The following is a 15,477-nucleotide window of genomic DNA, read 5'->3' as shown; positions in this document are numbered from 1 at the left end:
GCTGAAGTGTTCTATAGAGATTTGTACAGTACCAGTGGCACCCACGACGATAATGGAAGAGAGCATAATCTAGAGGAATATTAAATCCCACAAGTAACACCGGAAGAAGTAAAGAAAGCCTTGGGAGCTATGCAAAGGGGGAAGGCAGCTGGGGAGGATCAAGCAACGGCAGATTTGTGGAAGGATGGTGGCCAGATTGGTCTAGAAAAGCTGGCCACCCTGTATACGCAATGCCTCATGACGTCGAGCGTACCGGAATCTTGGAAGAATGCTAACATAATCCTAATCCATAAGAAAGGGGACGCCAAAGACTTGAAAAATTACAGACCAATCAGCTTACTCTCCGTTACCTACGAAGTATTTACTAAGGTAATCGCAAGTCGAGTCAGGAGCACCTTCGACTTCTGTCAACCAAAGGACCAGGAATGATTCCGTAAAGGCTACACAACGATATAACATATCTACACTATCAATCAGATGATAGAGAACTGTGCGGAATATAACCAACCCTTATATCTAGCTTTGATTGATTACGAGAAAGCGTTTGATTCAGTCGAAACCAGAGCAGTCATGCAGGCATCACAGTATCAGTTTCTAGACGAGCCGTATGTAAAGATACTGAAAGATATCTATAGTGGCTCCCAGCCACCGTAGTCCTCCATAAAAAAAGCAACAAAGTCTAAATAAAAAAGTCGTCATGCAGGAACATACGATCTCTCCGATACTATTCACAGCGTGTTTACAGGAGATATTCAGAGACCTGGATTGGGGAGACTTGAGAATAGGAGTAATGAAGAATACAATAGTAACTTGCCATTCACTGATGATATTGCCTTGCTTAGTAACTCAGGGGACCGTTGCAATGCATGCTCTCTGACCTGGAAAGGCAAAGCAGATGTGTGCGTCTAAAAATTAATCTGCAGAAAACTGAAGTAATGTTTAACAGCCTCGGAAGAGAACAGCAGTTTGCGATAGGTACCGAGGCACTGGAAGTGGCAAGGGAATACATTTACTTAGGGCAGGTAGTGATCGCGGATCCGAATCATGAGGCTGAAATAATCAGAAGAATAAAAATGGGCTGGGGTGCATTTGACAGGAATTGTCAGATCATGAACAGCAGGTTGTCATTATCCCTCAAGAGAAAAGTGTATAACAGCTCTGTCTTTCCAGTACTCCCGTATGGGGCAGAAACCTGGATGCTTACGAAAAGCGTTCTACTTAAATTGAGGACCATGCAACGAGCTATGAAAAGAAGAATTATAAGTGTAACGTTAAGGAATAAGAAAAGAGAAGATTTCATGAGGGAACAAACGCGAGCTAATGACACCTTAGTTGAAATCAAGAAAAAAGAAATGGGCATGGGCCGGACATGTAATGAGGAGGGAATATACCCGATCATCTTTAAGGGTTACGGACTGGATTCCAAGGGAAGGGAAGCGTAGCAGGGGCGGTGGCTGTGGTAGCTGCGGAGCCGCAATAGACAGCTTTCAGTAGTGCATCAGAACGGCAAGTTGGGCTAATCGGTTTGGGCTCATGGTAAAGGTTGTAACAGCGCAACCAAGACAAGGACAACAGAAGGAATAAAACGACGACACAGCGCTGTGTCGTCGTTTTATTCCTTCTGTTGTCCTTGTCTTTGTTGCGCTGTTCCAACCCTTACCATCTTTCAGTAGTTTCCCATACGGCTCGCTTACACCCTCATACCGTTATTCCTGCATGGCTGCTGAAGTTTCGACTGAAGCAAACGCTTTCTCGTAATCAATCAAAACTCTATATAAGGGTTCGTTATATTGCACACATTACTCTATCATATGGTTGATAGTGTGGTTATGGTATATCGTTGTGTAGCCTTTACGATATCCTGCCTGGTTCTTAAGTTGACAGAAGTCGAAGGTGTCCGTGATTCTATGGCAATTACGTTGGTAAATACTTTGTAGGCAACGGACAGCAAGCTGATCGGTCTATAAGTTTTCAGGTCCTTGTGGTCCCCTTTCTTACGGATTAAGATTATGCTGGCGTTCTTCCAAGATTCCGCTACGCTCGCAGTCATGAGGCATTGCGTATACAGGGTGGCCAGTTTTCCAGAACAGTCTGCCCACCATCCTTCAACAAATCTGCTGTTACCTGATCCTCCCCAGCTACCTTCCCCTTTGCATAGCTCCCAAGGCTTTCTTTATTTCTTCCGGCGTTACGTGCGGGATTTCAAATTCCTCTAGACTATTCTCTCTTCTATTATCGTCGTGGTTGCCACTGGTACTGTATAAATCTCTATAGAACTCCTCAGCCACTTGACCTATCTCATCCATATTGGTAATGATATTGCCGGCGTTGTCTCTAAACCAATACATCTGATTCTTGCCTATTCGTAGTTTCTTCTTCTCTGCTTTTAGGCTTCCTCCGTTCCTGAAAGCATGTTCAATTCTATCCATAATATACTTCCTTATGTCAGCTGGCTTACGCATGCTGATTAACTTCAAAATTTCTGCCAGTTCTATTCTAGCTTTAGTTGTTAGAGGCTTTCATGCATTGGCGCTTCTTAATCAGATCTTTGGCCTCCTGCGATAGTTTACTGGTATCCTGTCTAACGACGTTACCACTGACTTCTATTGCTCACTCCTTAATGATGCCCATAAGATTGTCATTCATTGATTCAACACTAATGTCTTCTTCCTGACTGAAAGTCGAATACCTGTTCTGTAGCTTCATCTCTAATTCCTCCGTTTTACTTCTTACCGCTAACTCATTGATCAGCTTCTGATGTACCAGATTCTTCGTTCCCTCCTGAATGCTAGGCTAATTCGAGTTCTTACCATCCTGTTGTTACTGTAGCCCACCTTGCCGTGGACGTACGCATCTTCTATGATGCCAGGGCTAGCGAAGAGTATGAAGCCTATTTCATTACTAGTCTCGCCATTTGGGCTTCTCCCCGTCTTCTTTCGGCTATCGCTCTTGTGCAAGAAGGTATTCATTATCCGCATGTTATTCCGTTCTGCAAACTCTAGTTATAACTCTCCCCTGCTGTTCCGAGAACCTATGCCATATCCCTCAAATACTTGCCTACAGCCTGCTTCTTGCATACTCTGGCAATGAATGTGCCCATTTGTACTCTGTATTTTGTTTTGACTTTATCCATGGTGCATTCCACGTATCCATAGAAGCTTTTCTCTTCATTGTCATCATGACTGGATATAGGGGCGTAGACATGTACGACCTTCAATTTGTACCTCTGATTAGGTTTTACAACTGGATCGGCTACCCTCTTGTTAATGCTATAGATTTCCTGTATCTTATTGGCTATATCCTTATTAATGAGGAATCCGACTCCTAGTTGTCATGTCTCCGCTAAGCCCACGTAGAACAGGACGTACCCGCTTTATCGCACTGTATGTGCTTCTTTTGTGCCCCTAACCTCACTGTGCCCTATTATATCCCATTTACTGCCCGCTAATTCCTCCAATAGCAATGCTAGACTCGCCCCACCAGATAAGGTTCTAGCGTTAAACGTTGCCAGGTTCAAGTTCCAGATGTGTAGTGCCGCAGAATTGTCGGCTGCAGCCTTCTCAACATTTTACGTAATAATTGCACGAATTTGCATTTTAAAAATTCATTTCGCTAAATGGCCTCTGCATCATTCGACTCTGCGGAACGTTTCGTGTGCGGTGCGCTTGTGCGGCGAAGTCATATTTAGATTGTGCCTCGCTAAACGAAGCCTCGCGATGTGGCTCTTGGATCCCTTTGCGTTCAGTCCGCGCTATGTTAAAATAGGATATCTGAAATAACAGGTTAAATCGGATTTATAAAGGAAACATTCCAGTTCGGGAATTGAGGGCCCAATTATATTAGTAGCTCAACAAAATGTTTTTCTCTGAACAAAATAGTCTTGCGTGCTAGTGCCAGCAGTACTCTAGAACTGCGAACGGCCCAATATGGTACTACCGAAAGCAATATGAAATACCGAACCATTGGCTTCGATCTCTCTATCCTCTGCATTCTATATTAAAAAAAGCTTGCACCCTTTGTGGCTTATCTTGTCCCCCCACAATAACCGCCGTCTGTGTTGCCCGCATTTCCTTTCTTTAACGCTGCGAACCCGGCACTTGCATGTCATGAAGGAGTTGCGCGTTATCAGCGTGACACTGCATCTTCGACAGGAACGTTGCGAGCGCCGAGGTTTTAAGAAATGAAATGCAAGCAAGGCAGACGACGATAATTGTTCTGGGACAAATATAGACCCCATAGGGTGGAGCCGTTTTAGGAGTGTTGCGAGTGCAGACAAGAAGTAGCGCAAAAATGGGGGAAGGAAATATATGATGAGAGAGCATGCAGCAACGCGAGTGAAGCCCATGCAGCGGCCCGACATGTGGTGAAAATGCCAGATCGCGTGGTAGATTTTAGTACTCTCGGCTGATTTCTTTTTTTTTTATACACATTGAAAACCATTTGAAACTCTTAAAATTAACAAAAGCATGGCTACCAACGCGGTACTTTCGATCAATGTCGCGTGAAAGTTTATCGATTGTGGCATCGAATCGTGGTGTTGCGCTATGCATGTACATTACGCGAGCCGGATCGAAGAGAAAGCCTCTCAATCGTGTCGGAAGTTGAACGAAAATATTATAGGCCTCTCCGGTAGGTGCGCGGCGTTCCTAGGCTGCTGACTGCTTTTGCGGCAAGTGTGCGCTGAGGTTGGCAGCGCACACTTCGCTGCACACTGCAATTCGCTCTTGTCGCAGCCAAAAATTAGCACATCACGCGTAATTTTCATCACGCCTGGGATGCTCTCAAGTATCTGCGAGATTTCTTCTGAAAAAAAAAAGCCTGGGCACTTACGCTATCCGAAACGGTAGTCTCCGAAAACAGTATCGCCCAACTGGCGTTATGAATATGGATAAGTAGCTTTCGGAAGACAACTTAATTTGATGAAGCCTGAGTTCGTGATGAACTTCAGAAACGCAGATGCCCCCATAAATCTCCGAGGCTATCTTCAATAGTGGGCATGACATATTGCTCGCGAAGCACACCTCTATTTAATAGCGTCAAGTCAGCGCAAATGCGAACCACTCCAGACGGTTTAAATACTGGTACAATTCCCGCGCACCATTCTCTCGCTTCATGTACAGGGTCCTCCACCCTTAAGGCGAACTCGGCTCAGCGTTGCAAAAATACCTTTGGCGAAAACAGCACGTAAAAAATAACTTTGTTCTTTTACCCTCATCAATTACCAGAAAAATGAAAACGAAGTTATTTAGGCGCTGACAAGCTTGTTTCTGTTCATGCAAATTGCCTGAGCAGGCTGTTCGCAAGCTATAGACACAATCAGCCGGAAAATGCTACAGCGAGTGAAGCGCGCTTTCACGCGAAGCCACCTCTGTCGCCTGCGCTCGGTGAAATCTACTCTCAGTAGAGCTAGAGCGGCGGGCTCTAGCGCTGTAGCAGACGACGCGAAGCACCTCGCCGAAGATCCTGTGCACCTGCGCTGCTTCGCATCGTTGCGCGGCCGCGCCGAACGCACAGGCGCTCTGCGTAGCGGTGCCACGCTGAGCCGTGGTCCCCCTAATAGTGTACGACCCTCTTCTTTGCGGATTGCACCATATCGCTCCATACGCTCAAGGTCATGTTTTACTCGGTGATGCAAGGGTAAGGCAATGCGACGCGCAAGGTGTCTTGAAAAGGGTATAGAGTTCGCCTTTAGTGTAATTTTGTATTACGCTTTTATAGCTCCCAGACCACCGAAAAGCTATAGGTTGGAAGCTCCGATAGCTGACACGCAACTGATCGAGTCTGCGAACTTAATAACCTCCAGGGCATCAAGCACTGGGAGACCGAAAGTACGACGCGTAATGGTAAGACCACGTACACGCTTTGCTGGACAGTGTTTTGTTTCCACCGGTTAGCGGCATGAAATATTCCCTGAACATTTAGTTGCTCACTCGTAGGGCCTGTTAGCGGTATGTCACACTTTGCCAACCTGATAGGCAACACAGGCAATGTTGAAGATACAATAGAAACTTCCGCACCCGAATCTATTTTAGCATACACCAGAGTGCCGTTATTGACGACCTGTGCATACCGAGAGGGTGGTCGCCGTTCACCACGCATACAAAATACGCGCCTTTTTCCATATGCAGAAACAAAAGTTGTACCTTCTTTCGATCATCTGCAGCTTTTTCCCGACGTACGACTGCGAAAATTCCGGAACAACCATAGTGGTTGCATTTCCCCGTTTTTGCTGGCCACAAGGCCCTGGGGGTGCACTCCTTGACCACAGTCGGGGCAAGGTAGGGGGTGCCTGGTCGGTAGGACTGTGCTCTGGTACACCGACCTTGTATGCAAGGTGTACAGTTCTTTGACGTGCTGCCCGAATGCTGTCCTTAAGAATTCTTCCTGGACTGCGCTAGCTTGCTGACTGCGTCATAGTTGCTGGTTGCCGCTGCGAAGGGCGCGTCGCTGGTTCCTCGCAGTTGTTGCTGTTGTCGTTGGACGGCCTCTTTAAATCAGGCGTTTGCCAAAGTGCTAGTGAGTGTCAAATTGGCATCCATTTGAAGTGACTCAGAGAGCTTAGCATCCCTGAGGTCGGCAATGAACCTGTCAAGAATCATGCGTTCTTTTTCCTTGTAGTCGCACCGGCCCGCCAGCGTGGGCAACGCAGTAATGAATTGCTCGACATACTCTCCAGGTTGAAAGTTTCGGTGACAGTATGCACTCTCATAAACAAGGGTCTGGGTGGTCACGAAGTGATCGTCAAACTTCTTGAGGACTTGGTACTGCTTCTGTTCCTCTTGAGATAATTCAAAAGTCGAGGAGATTTCTCTTGCTTGCTGGCCCATCGTATAGAGTACGGACTTGCGCTTCTTCAGTCGGCTCATTTCTGCCAGAGATAAAGTGGTAATCGTCAGTGGTGGCTCAACGAAGGCCATTCGGACGTCCCGTGGCCGTCAAACCTTCGCGGAGTTTGAACTGCGAACCTACCGTTAAAAGGCTTGATTCCGCTGTCTTCTGACATGCCAACGCTTGACGATCATAGTGCAACGCCCCTAAAATATCAGAGTACGGCTACTTCTAACACGATGCGGTGTTACGGCTCTTGCCGTATGCTGAGCGCATCCGGAAGAGTCGCAGGAAAGAACTGAGCGGTGAGACCGATGACGGCTGTGATAACGACAACCTTTATTTTATGCCAGCAGCTTACCTATATAGAAAAGACTTCTCTGACAAGCGCCGTCACTTACAAGCAACTTTTCTGACATGATGGCCACAGTGCCAGATAACGTGGACATATTACACGCGGCGTAGGCGCTATCACCACAAAAGGCTGGCTTCAGTAACGAAACACTACAATGGATCACATCCATGTCGTCAACCAGGTAACAGAAAAATCTGCAGAGTTCAGTCAACCTCTCTAAAAGACTTTCATAGATTCTGAAGAGGCATTTGATACAGAAGGGATACCAGCAGTCATAGAGACGTTATGTAATAGAGGAGTACAGGAGGCATACGTGAATATCTTGGAAACTATCAAGAAAGATTCCACAGCTACCTTGATTCTACACAAAAAATCTAGAAAGATACCTATAAAGAAAGCTGTCATGCAAGTAGACACAATCTCGTCAATGCTTTCACTGCATACTTGGAAGAAGTATTGAAGCAATTAAACTGTTGAAGGCTTAGTAGTAAAAATCCGCGGCGAATATCTCAGCAACCTTCGGTTTGCAGGTTACGTTGTCCTGTTCAACTTTGGGGACAAACTGCAACAAATGATTGAGAACCTTAACAGAGAAAGTGTAATAGTGGGGTTGAAAATTAATATGCAGAAGACAAAGATAAGTGCTCAGTACCGTCGCAAGGCAACAAAAGTTCAGGATACCCAGTCCGTCTCTAGAGTCTGTGAAGGCGTACATTTACCTAGGTCAATTATTCACAGGGGACCCTCATCATGAGAGGGAAATACAGAAGAATAATAATCGGCTGTTGTGCGTACTGCAGACATCGCCAGAGCCTGAATAGAAGCTTACCACTGCCATTTAAAAGAAGGGTGCATTCTACTGGTACTAAAATATGGGGCAGAAATTTTGAGGATGACAAAGAAGCTGGAGAACAAGTTAAGAAATCCCCAAAAAGCGATTGAACGAAGAATGTTAGGCATAACGTCAAGAGACAGGAAGAGAGTCGTGGGGATTGTAGAGCAAACAGCAATAGCCGATATTCTTTTTGAGATTAAGTGAAAGAAATGGAGCTGGGAAGGACATGTTGTGCGTAGGATAGGTGACAGGAGGACAATTATAGTTGCAGATTGGGTGCCAAAAGAAGGAAAGCGCAGTCGAGGAGGGCAAATAGCTAGATTGGGTGATGAAATTAGGAAATTTGCAAGTGCAAGCTGTAATCGGTTGGCGCAGGAAAGGGGTAAGTAGAGAACGCAGGGAGAGGCCTTCATCCTGAAGTAGACATAAGATAGATGATGATGATGATGATCGTGGATGTAACGACACACGTGTTGATATAAGGCAGGTATAGCATCAGGCAGTTCGTAAACAGTACGAATTTGTATCGAATTTTGATCAAGCCACTGCAGTGTCAAACAAGGTGACCAAGCAGGTGTTGTCGATCGGCCACAGGAATGCGATGCCAATAGCGGATGCAGCGGCAGTGCATTTGTACACGGGATTCCCTCTGAAGATTTAGCTTCCGCATTACTTACGACGACATCATGTATTTCGGATTGGTGGGCGATGGTTTGGGTAAGCACCTACAAACGCCTACGCTTTCCTCATGGGAATGGCAATGAGTCCTGCAAGCGAAGTTCTCAGTGCAGAGAGATGACATCGTCCCTTCTCTTTGATTATCCTCACTTCAGCGCAAATACAAATGGCTAGTCTCCACGCACGACAATTCCGACAGTGTTTCCCCACGAAAGGTATCAATGTAGGATCCTGGTCCCAGCTGAAGTCAGCCTGAAGCACTCTAACACCAAAATCTCTGTTGAAAACCAGGGGACCTAATTAAACAATTCTGTCGCAAGTTGCCTTCTTCACCCTCCGCGGGCAGGTTGCTTTGGTATCTTCATTTCTAATACTTTATACCGCTGGCGCTTGTGCCATGTAGACAACCCGACTGCTATTCTGGTTTTCACACCTGCCTTTGTTCTCTGATTTATGCCAGGCATTCTTTACCTTACTCCGGGAACATATCCGTAGGTAGATAGGCCGGTACTTAGGTATGTATTACTTGCCTTGCCGGACTTTGGACCTCTCAAGTAAAAAAATGCGCGACCTACAACGAAACGAGCTTCTGTATTCGATAAAGCAAGCCTTTGACTCCATACAATTTCAACTATTGATTCATAAATTGTCCAGGTATGAAGTGCATGGAGTCGCACTTCAACTCTTGAAAAGTTACTTCGAAGATCGCTATCAATTTGAGTAAATTAATAGCACAATGTCTACAAAGATAATGTTAAACCAAGGAGTCCCCCAAGGGTCCATATTGGGGCCATCATTGTTCATTGCTTATATAAATGATATTGTATAAGTTCCTGATTGCCCTGAACCTATTATGTACGCTGATGATACAAACGTTTTCTTTCCATCAGACAACTTAATATCACTTGAAGGCAGTGTAAATAACTATTTAAGGCAAATTCAGAGTGGTTAAGGCAAAACAAGTTACGGGTAAATGCCATCAGAAGAACCTATATGAGTTTTGTTCAATAAATAAGCCTATAAGTAAAATAGGTGTCACATTTGAAGGAAATTGTATTACACAAGTTAGGGAACAAAAATATTTTGGTATGTGGTTTCACGAAGAATTAAACTGGAACTCACATGTAAATCACCCAATTACCGCGTTAGCCCGAATAGTTGTTTGTTTTCACAGAAGAGTACACTTAATCCGATTAAGGTTAAAACTAAATATGGTACTATGCACTGTTTCATTGTAGGGTAACTTATCGGATATTAGTTTGGGTAACAGCATCGTAATGAAATTATCGTAAACTTATTACTATGCAGAAAAATATATTGGGCTGTTTAGAAAAGTACAGGGGAAAATTACAACACCTGCCAACTGCTCCACTGTTCATAAGCATTCCATGCTCAGGTTTGATCACTTCTACTATTTGAAATTGCTCCAAGTATTACAACAAAATAAATTATATGAGCAAAGCCGCATCGAAAAACCAATTTACTGTTTACGATAACAAAGGATACGAGCAGCTAAAGTAAGAATTAATTATGGAAAACAAAGTGCTCCGTACCAGATACATCATGTTTTGAATATCCATGCAGATAGATTGAACATTAAAGCTAGTAGAGCTGCATTTAAAAAAAAACAATCAATGATCTTATTAATTACCACATGTATACAGTATCAACATTCACTTGTGGATTTTCATGCCTCGACCAATGTTTAAATCCTTTACGAATTAGTATTCTGAGCGTTTCCATGTATAATGTAATTTTATTGCATCCTCATGCATTCTGCGTTTGCAGTTTTTTGGAATTTATTTTGTGTAGCTGTATATTTTGGCGTTCATCACCTCTTCTGTACGATATTAAAGATGTTATGTAATTTTTTTCTCTTGTTTATGTGGTTTGTTATGTGTACTTTTCCAAGTTGCTAGTTGTCCATTTTCCTGAAACTGTACTGCAATCCTTTTTTGACTCTGTTGAACTCGAAGCGTGTGAGCTGCCAAGAACTGCGGAGGGACACTGACATTTGTCAGGCTTGATTGCCTTTAGCCCCTGCCTTTGCAGTCAGCCTTGTATATTGCTTACTGCAAATAAAATACTTAGTTATTTGCTATTGCTCTAACCAGTAGTCAATGACATTACGCATACACATGTCATGCTTCAGCTGACTACCTCTATGAGGGGGTTCGCGCACGCGTATCCAGCCATTTTCCCGTGTTCTTTCCTCGTGACAGCTCGCGCTTTGAGACGCTGCGTTACATTGCACGAACTCCAGGGTGACTCTCGTGTTCTAGTCGAACGCGAGGAGTACATATTAAGTCATTGGCCTCACATGGTCGTTGTTACCGTCTTCTTGTTGGTGCCGCTACACACATCCTTACGTCAGACACACAGCATGGTCAATCTATCCATTGTAGAATACTCTGCAAGCACCTGGAGGAAGAAATTTTATTCCTCTAATTGTGTAACTTCACACATATTTGAATGGTCGCTTCATGAGAATATATTTAGGCCCAAAGTATTATTGTGGGACTATTACAATTGTAGAGTACAACAAAGCGAATAAACAATTTGAGTACCATGCCATTGGGTGAAGCACCAACGATTCAAGATCATCCAGCCCTAGAGAAGTATTTCATCTCAAAAGAGAGTACCCGCAGGTGCCCCTACGTTAGCAAAATCTGTTATGCATCATTCTTTAGCAGTATAAAATATGACGTATTAGAATTTTTATCCTCTTGTACAGTGTGACGTGTAGGTTGTTATGTTTAAACACAATGTTTTTCTTTGCGAGTTACCCCCACTTCTCCATAATGGGTGGGGGTATCCGATTGCAGATCCCGGAAATGGTGCCGCCTCATTGTGTGGGCGGAAGTGCGACAGGGTGTCATGCGGAGTGACTCTGCCCCGTACCTAAATATTACTTTTTGATTAAGACATTGCCTTTGATCAACGTTAGACGTTGGTTCAATTGCCTTACAACCGCTTTCATGAATTAAATTTGGCGAAGATTTGCTGGGTCTACCGGTTTCAATTTTCGGCTTCAAGAAGTGTAAATATATCTCCATTATGTAAGTGCGTGTGAAACACTTAGTTGCTTTGCAGAGGAATGCTTATTTTAAATATTTGCTTTCATTGACATTCTGTCTGACTAAGAAAGCATTTCTCCTTCATTCCATAAGTATTTTACGTTTTACTCCATGAGTCACAGTGTGCTTTTCATCAGGAATACAAATCATCTCCGTTTCATTGTTTCCACAGACAGAACTGGCTACACTCGGAAGCAGATGATGTATGTAAAAAAAGGTGTGTGTGCTGTAAATATGGTTGAAAGATATGTGGACACATGTAAGTAGTTCTCGTACTCGTCTCCGAGTTTTCACAAATTTAATGTCAAATGGTAACTAATACTTTTAAGCAGCTATAACATGAAAGAACTTGAATCTCCAACGTGAAGTTGCCCACCTATTTTCCTATAGGTATATTCTAGCTTAGAACAAATTGAGTCTGCCTGACTTTTTCCTTTCTATTTCCTGCGACGAAAAATTTACGGGAGGATAAGAATTTCACTTCCTTAATTTTGTAAAATGTGTGCTCTAATTTGAATGCGCGAGTGTTCACAATATTGCTATTATTTTTTAACCAACTATGTCTGCTTTATTAGGTGTGAGATTTCTTCTTTGGCTTTTGTGTCTGCAGCGTTACAGAAACAGAGCTCTGATGCTTCTCATTGACGCATCTGTACGTACAAAAGTCGGTTGTCCTAAATCAGGAGACCGTAGAAGGGGCTTCTCAGAAAGTAAGCGCTGTAGTTCGATGAAGGCTTCTTGGAGACGTGGTTCCCAGATCAGTTGATTGGACGCTTGCTTGTGTGCCTGTTCTGCGAGGGGCGCTCATACTTTTAACAATTTGGCAGGAAGTCTCGGTAGTATCCGGTAAGGCCTAAAAATGAACTGGCTTTCTTTTAAGCAGTTGGATTCTTAGCCTCTTCAATTTTCTCGAATATCTCAGTCTGTGGTCGTAGGGTGCCGTTGCCTACAATATTCGTTTAAAATATCACGGAGGTAAAGCCAACTTCACTTTTGGAGGGATTGTTGGTTAATTAGGCGTTCTTTAATTACGGAAAGAAATGCCGATGGGTGTGAAGTTGTTGTTCCCATGTTTCGTGGTCGGCAATTCAGTAGCCGTCGAAGTTATGGTACATGTTGAGAATGCCGTCCACTATATTGTTATATGCCTTGTAAAAAGAGCTCGCGCTTTCTTAATACCAAACGGCATATATCGAAATTGGTAGCCCCGCAATGAAAATTGGAAGGCTGTTATGTGCTTTCACTCAACATACATTGCCACTGTCAAATACGCAAGCAACAAACCTCAGACATTGCTGAGTAAATACTGAGTGCAAAGTATTTTACTCACCGGAATATGCTCTCTCCAAACGTGCGACGTAAAGAAACGCATCGGACACACCGAAGGTAACGAATGCAGATCCAGTCATTGTGGTAGTAAATTGTCGTCAACAACACACACACAACAATGTCACGAAGCACTGATGCAAAACACATGGCAAACAGCGACAGCCCACCTAAGTGACACCAACTTATATCAAATACAGAAGGGCTTAGAACGGCACACAACTAACATTACGTACAAACCGATGACTGAGAAATTGCATGCACCAGTGCTCGTTTTCATAGAATAAAGAACCTCAATTTTTTGTCTCAAACTTCCGGCCTCCAAGTGAATCCAGCTCAGAATGGGATGCCTGGCAAATTTAGAGCCTCCCTACATGACTACTGCCGAAGAGATCGCAGCGCGGTGGCTAGCACTGTGACACTGCTGCAATCACAGTGCTATACACCACACTGCTATAATTGTGGCACCAGCTTATCGCTCCTGCTGTTAGCCCCCACTGCGTTACCATGGATTAATGGTTCCAGGCGTCGTCTCTGCGCTCGGGTGTTGAAAACAATACCACAGGCTTGATTGTGTAGGTTCCGGTGTAAAATTATTGAGCATTGAAGCCAGCTTATTTTATTGCTTCTGATGTGTTCGTGAACGCCGAGGGTCATATTACTTTTTATATGCCACTCGGAATGTGAAGACCATTTGTAAAAAAGGCTTTTAAAAAAGTGCCTTAGTCAGATGCACTGAATGCGTTTACTAAAATAAACTCTGGTGGCATCAGTATTGGGTTGTTACCTCAGGTACAATATGTACTAGTAGAATTCAGTCGCTTAAGTTATGCTTAGAAGAAAATTTGTTTTCAATTTTTATCTTAGACCGAGACGGCTATAGCCGTTTGTAGCCGTTCTAAGATGTTTTAAGAGGTTCTGTATTTTGGGGATGGCGCGTAATAAAAAAACAACGTAATTCGAGGTATCGTATGAAAGGTAAGGCAAAAACACACAATCTATCCAATGCTATTCACTGCATGTTTAGAAGATTTCGACAGACACCACTTGCAAGCATGACCTAATAACGGAAGAATACGCTCGACCACTCTGTCCGAGCCGTTACCAAGTTTTCATGTGAGAACAAGAAACTATAGGGCAACAATTCAAAGAAATGCTACGGAAGTTCATCAAGCTCTCAAAAAGCCCGCGGGCGCCTCCTGTCGTCTTAGTGAAGAAAAAGAGTGGAACCCTGCGCTTCTGCGTCGATTATCGCCACCTGAACAAACGAACGAAGTAGGACATATGCCCCTCTCTCGGGTAGATGGCGCGTTAGACAGATTCTGCAGCGCTAAGTACTTTTCGTAGCGAGATCTCAAGACAGGTTGCTGGCAAATTGAAGTCGACGAAGGGGATCGAGAGAAGACCGCGTTTATCACGCTAGAACGCATCTTTGAGTTAAAGGTCATGCCAAGGTCATGCCAACTCGACTTTGCTCTGCCCCTCCAAAGCTCTAACGCGTGATGGACCCAGTCTTGTCAGGAGTGAAGTGGCAGACTTGTGTTGTCTACTTGGATGACATTATCTTTGCCACGAATGCCAGCAATCAACTAATGTGGTTTCAGACGTTCTTAAGGTGATCAAGTCATCTGGAATGATCCTGAAGCCGTTTAGCTTACGAAGAACTTCTGTTCCTAGGCCACGTCATCAGCGACTCCTTCCCGATCCATATAAGAGAGCCTTCATCGTTAAATTTCCCCGACCCGTTGATAAGAAGGGAGTGCACGAATTCGTTTGTCTATGTGTTTTTACAAGCGCTGTGTAAGAAAGGGACTTTTCAATTATTGCGATGTCATTAAATCATCTCACGAAATCAGCTGTCGACTTTAAATGGGAAACATGCTAGGAAAACGCATTTGAGGAGTTGAAACTACGGCTGTAGTGACCACCCGTGTTTTAAACTTGACGAAGACGCTGAAAGGGAAATTCACACCGACGCAAGTAGCGTAGGGCTCGGTGCAGTGCTAGTTCAAAGGAAGGATAGACTTAAATGCGTAATAGTGTTACGCTAGGCGGTCAGCATCCAAAACGAAAGCGAATTACTCTATGACGGAGAAAGTGTGGGTTGTGACAATCAGGGCTACGCTAAATTTCGGCCTGAAATTTACGGCAGGCTCTACAAGGCGGCAAACGACAACCAGGCCTGTCGTTCACTGACGAACTTAACGGATCCTGCCAGTCGCTTTGGGCGATGACCTCTCAGACTCAAGGAATTCTACATCACCGTAGTAAATAAGTCCGGATGGACGCATTCTGATGCCAACTGCCTGTCACACTCTCCTACTGACGCGCCATCACAAGGCAAACTGGATGACGACGCCTTACAAGGAACAATAGGC

The 15,477-nt window shown here is 44.1% G+C and overlaps 1 protein-coding gene and 1 pseudogene across 1 annotated transcript in view; one reads left to right on the top strand and one right to left on the bottom strand.

Annotated features, from left to right (window-relative positions):
* Nucleotides 1–15,477, top strand: part of LOC142588742 (uncharacterized) — a 46,173-nt gene that overhangs the window by 18,794 nt on the left and 11,902 nt on the right. The window contains exon 4 of the mRNA XM_075700560.1: nt 11,946–12,032. Within this exon, the coding sequence (XP_075556675.1) occupies nt 11,946–12,032 (87 nt within the window). The remainder of the gene's footprint in view (nt 1–11,945; nt 12,033–15,477) is intronic.
* LOC142588255 (uncharacterized) lies at nt 6,154–6,917 on the bottom strand (annotated as a pseudogene).

The sequence above is a fragment of the Dermacentor variabilis genome, chromosome 7 (assembly GCF_050947875.1).
Source record: "Dermacentor variabilis isolate Ectoservices chromosome 7, ASM5094787v1, whole genome shotgun sequence".
NCBI classification, from domain to species: domain Eukaryota; kingdom Metazoa; phylum Arthropoda; class Arachnida; order Ixodida; family Ixodidae; genus Dermacentor; species Dermacentor variabilis.
This window is presented reverse-complemented; position numbering and strand designations above follow the sequence as displayed.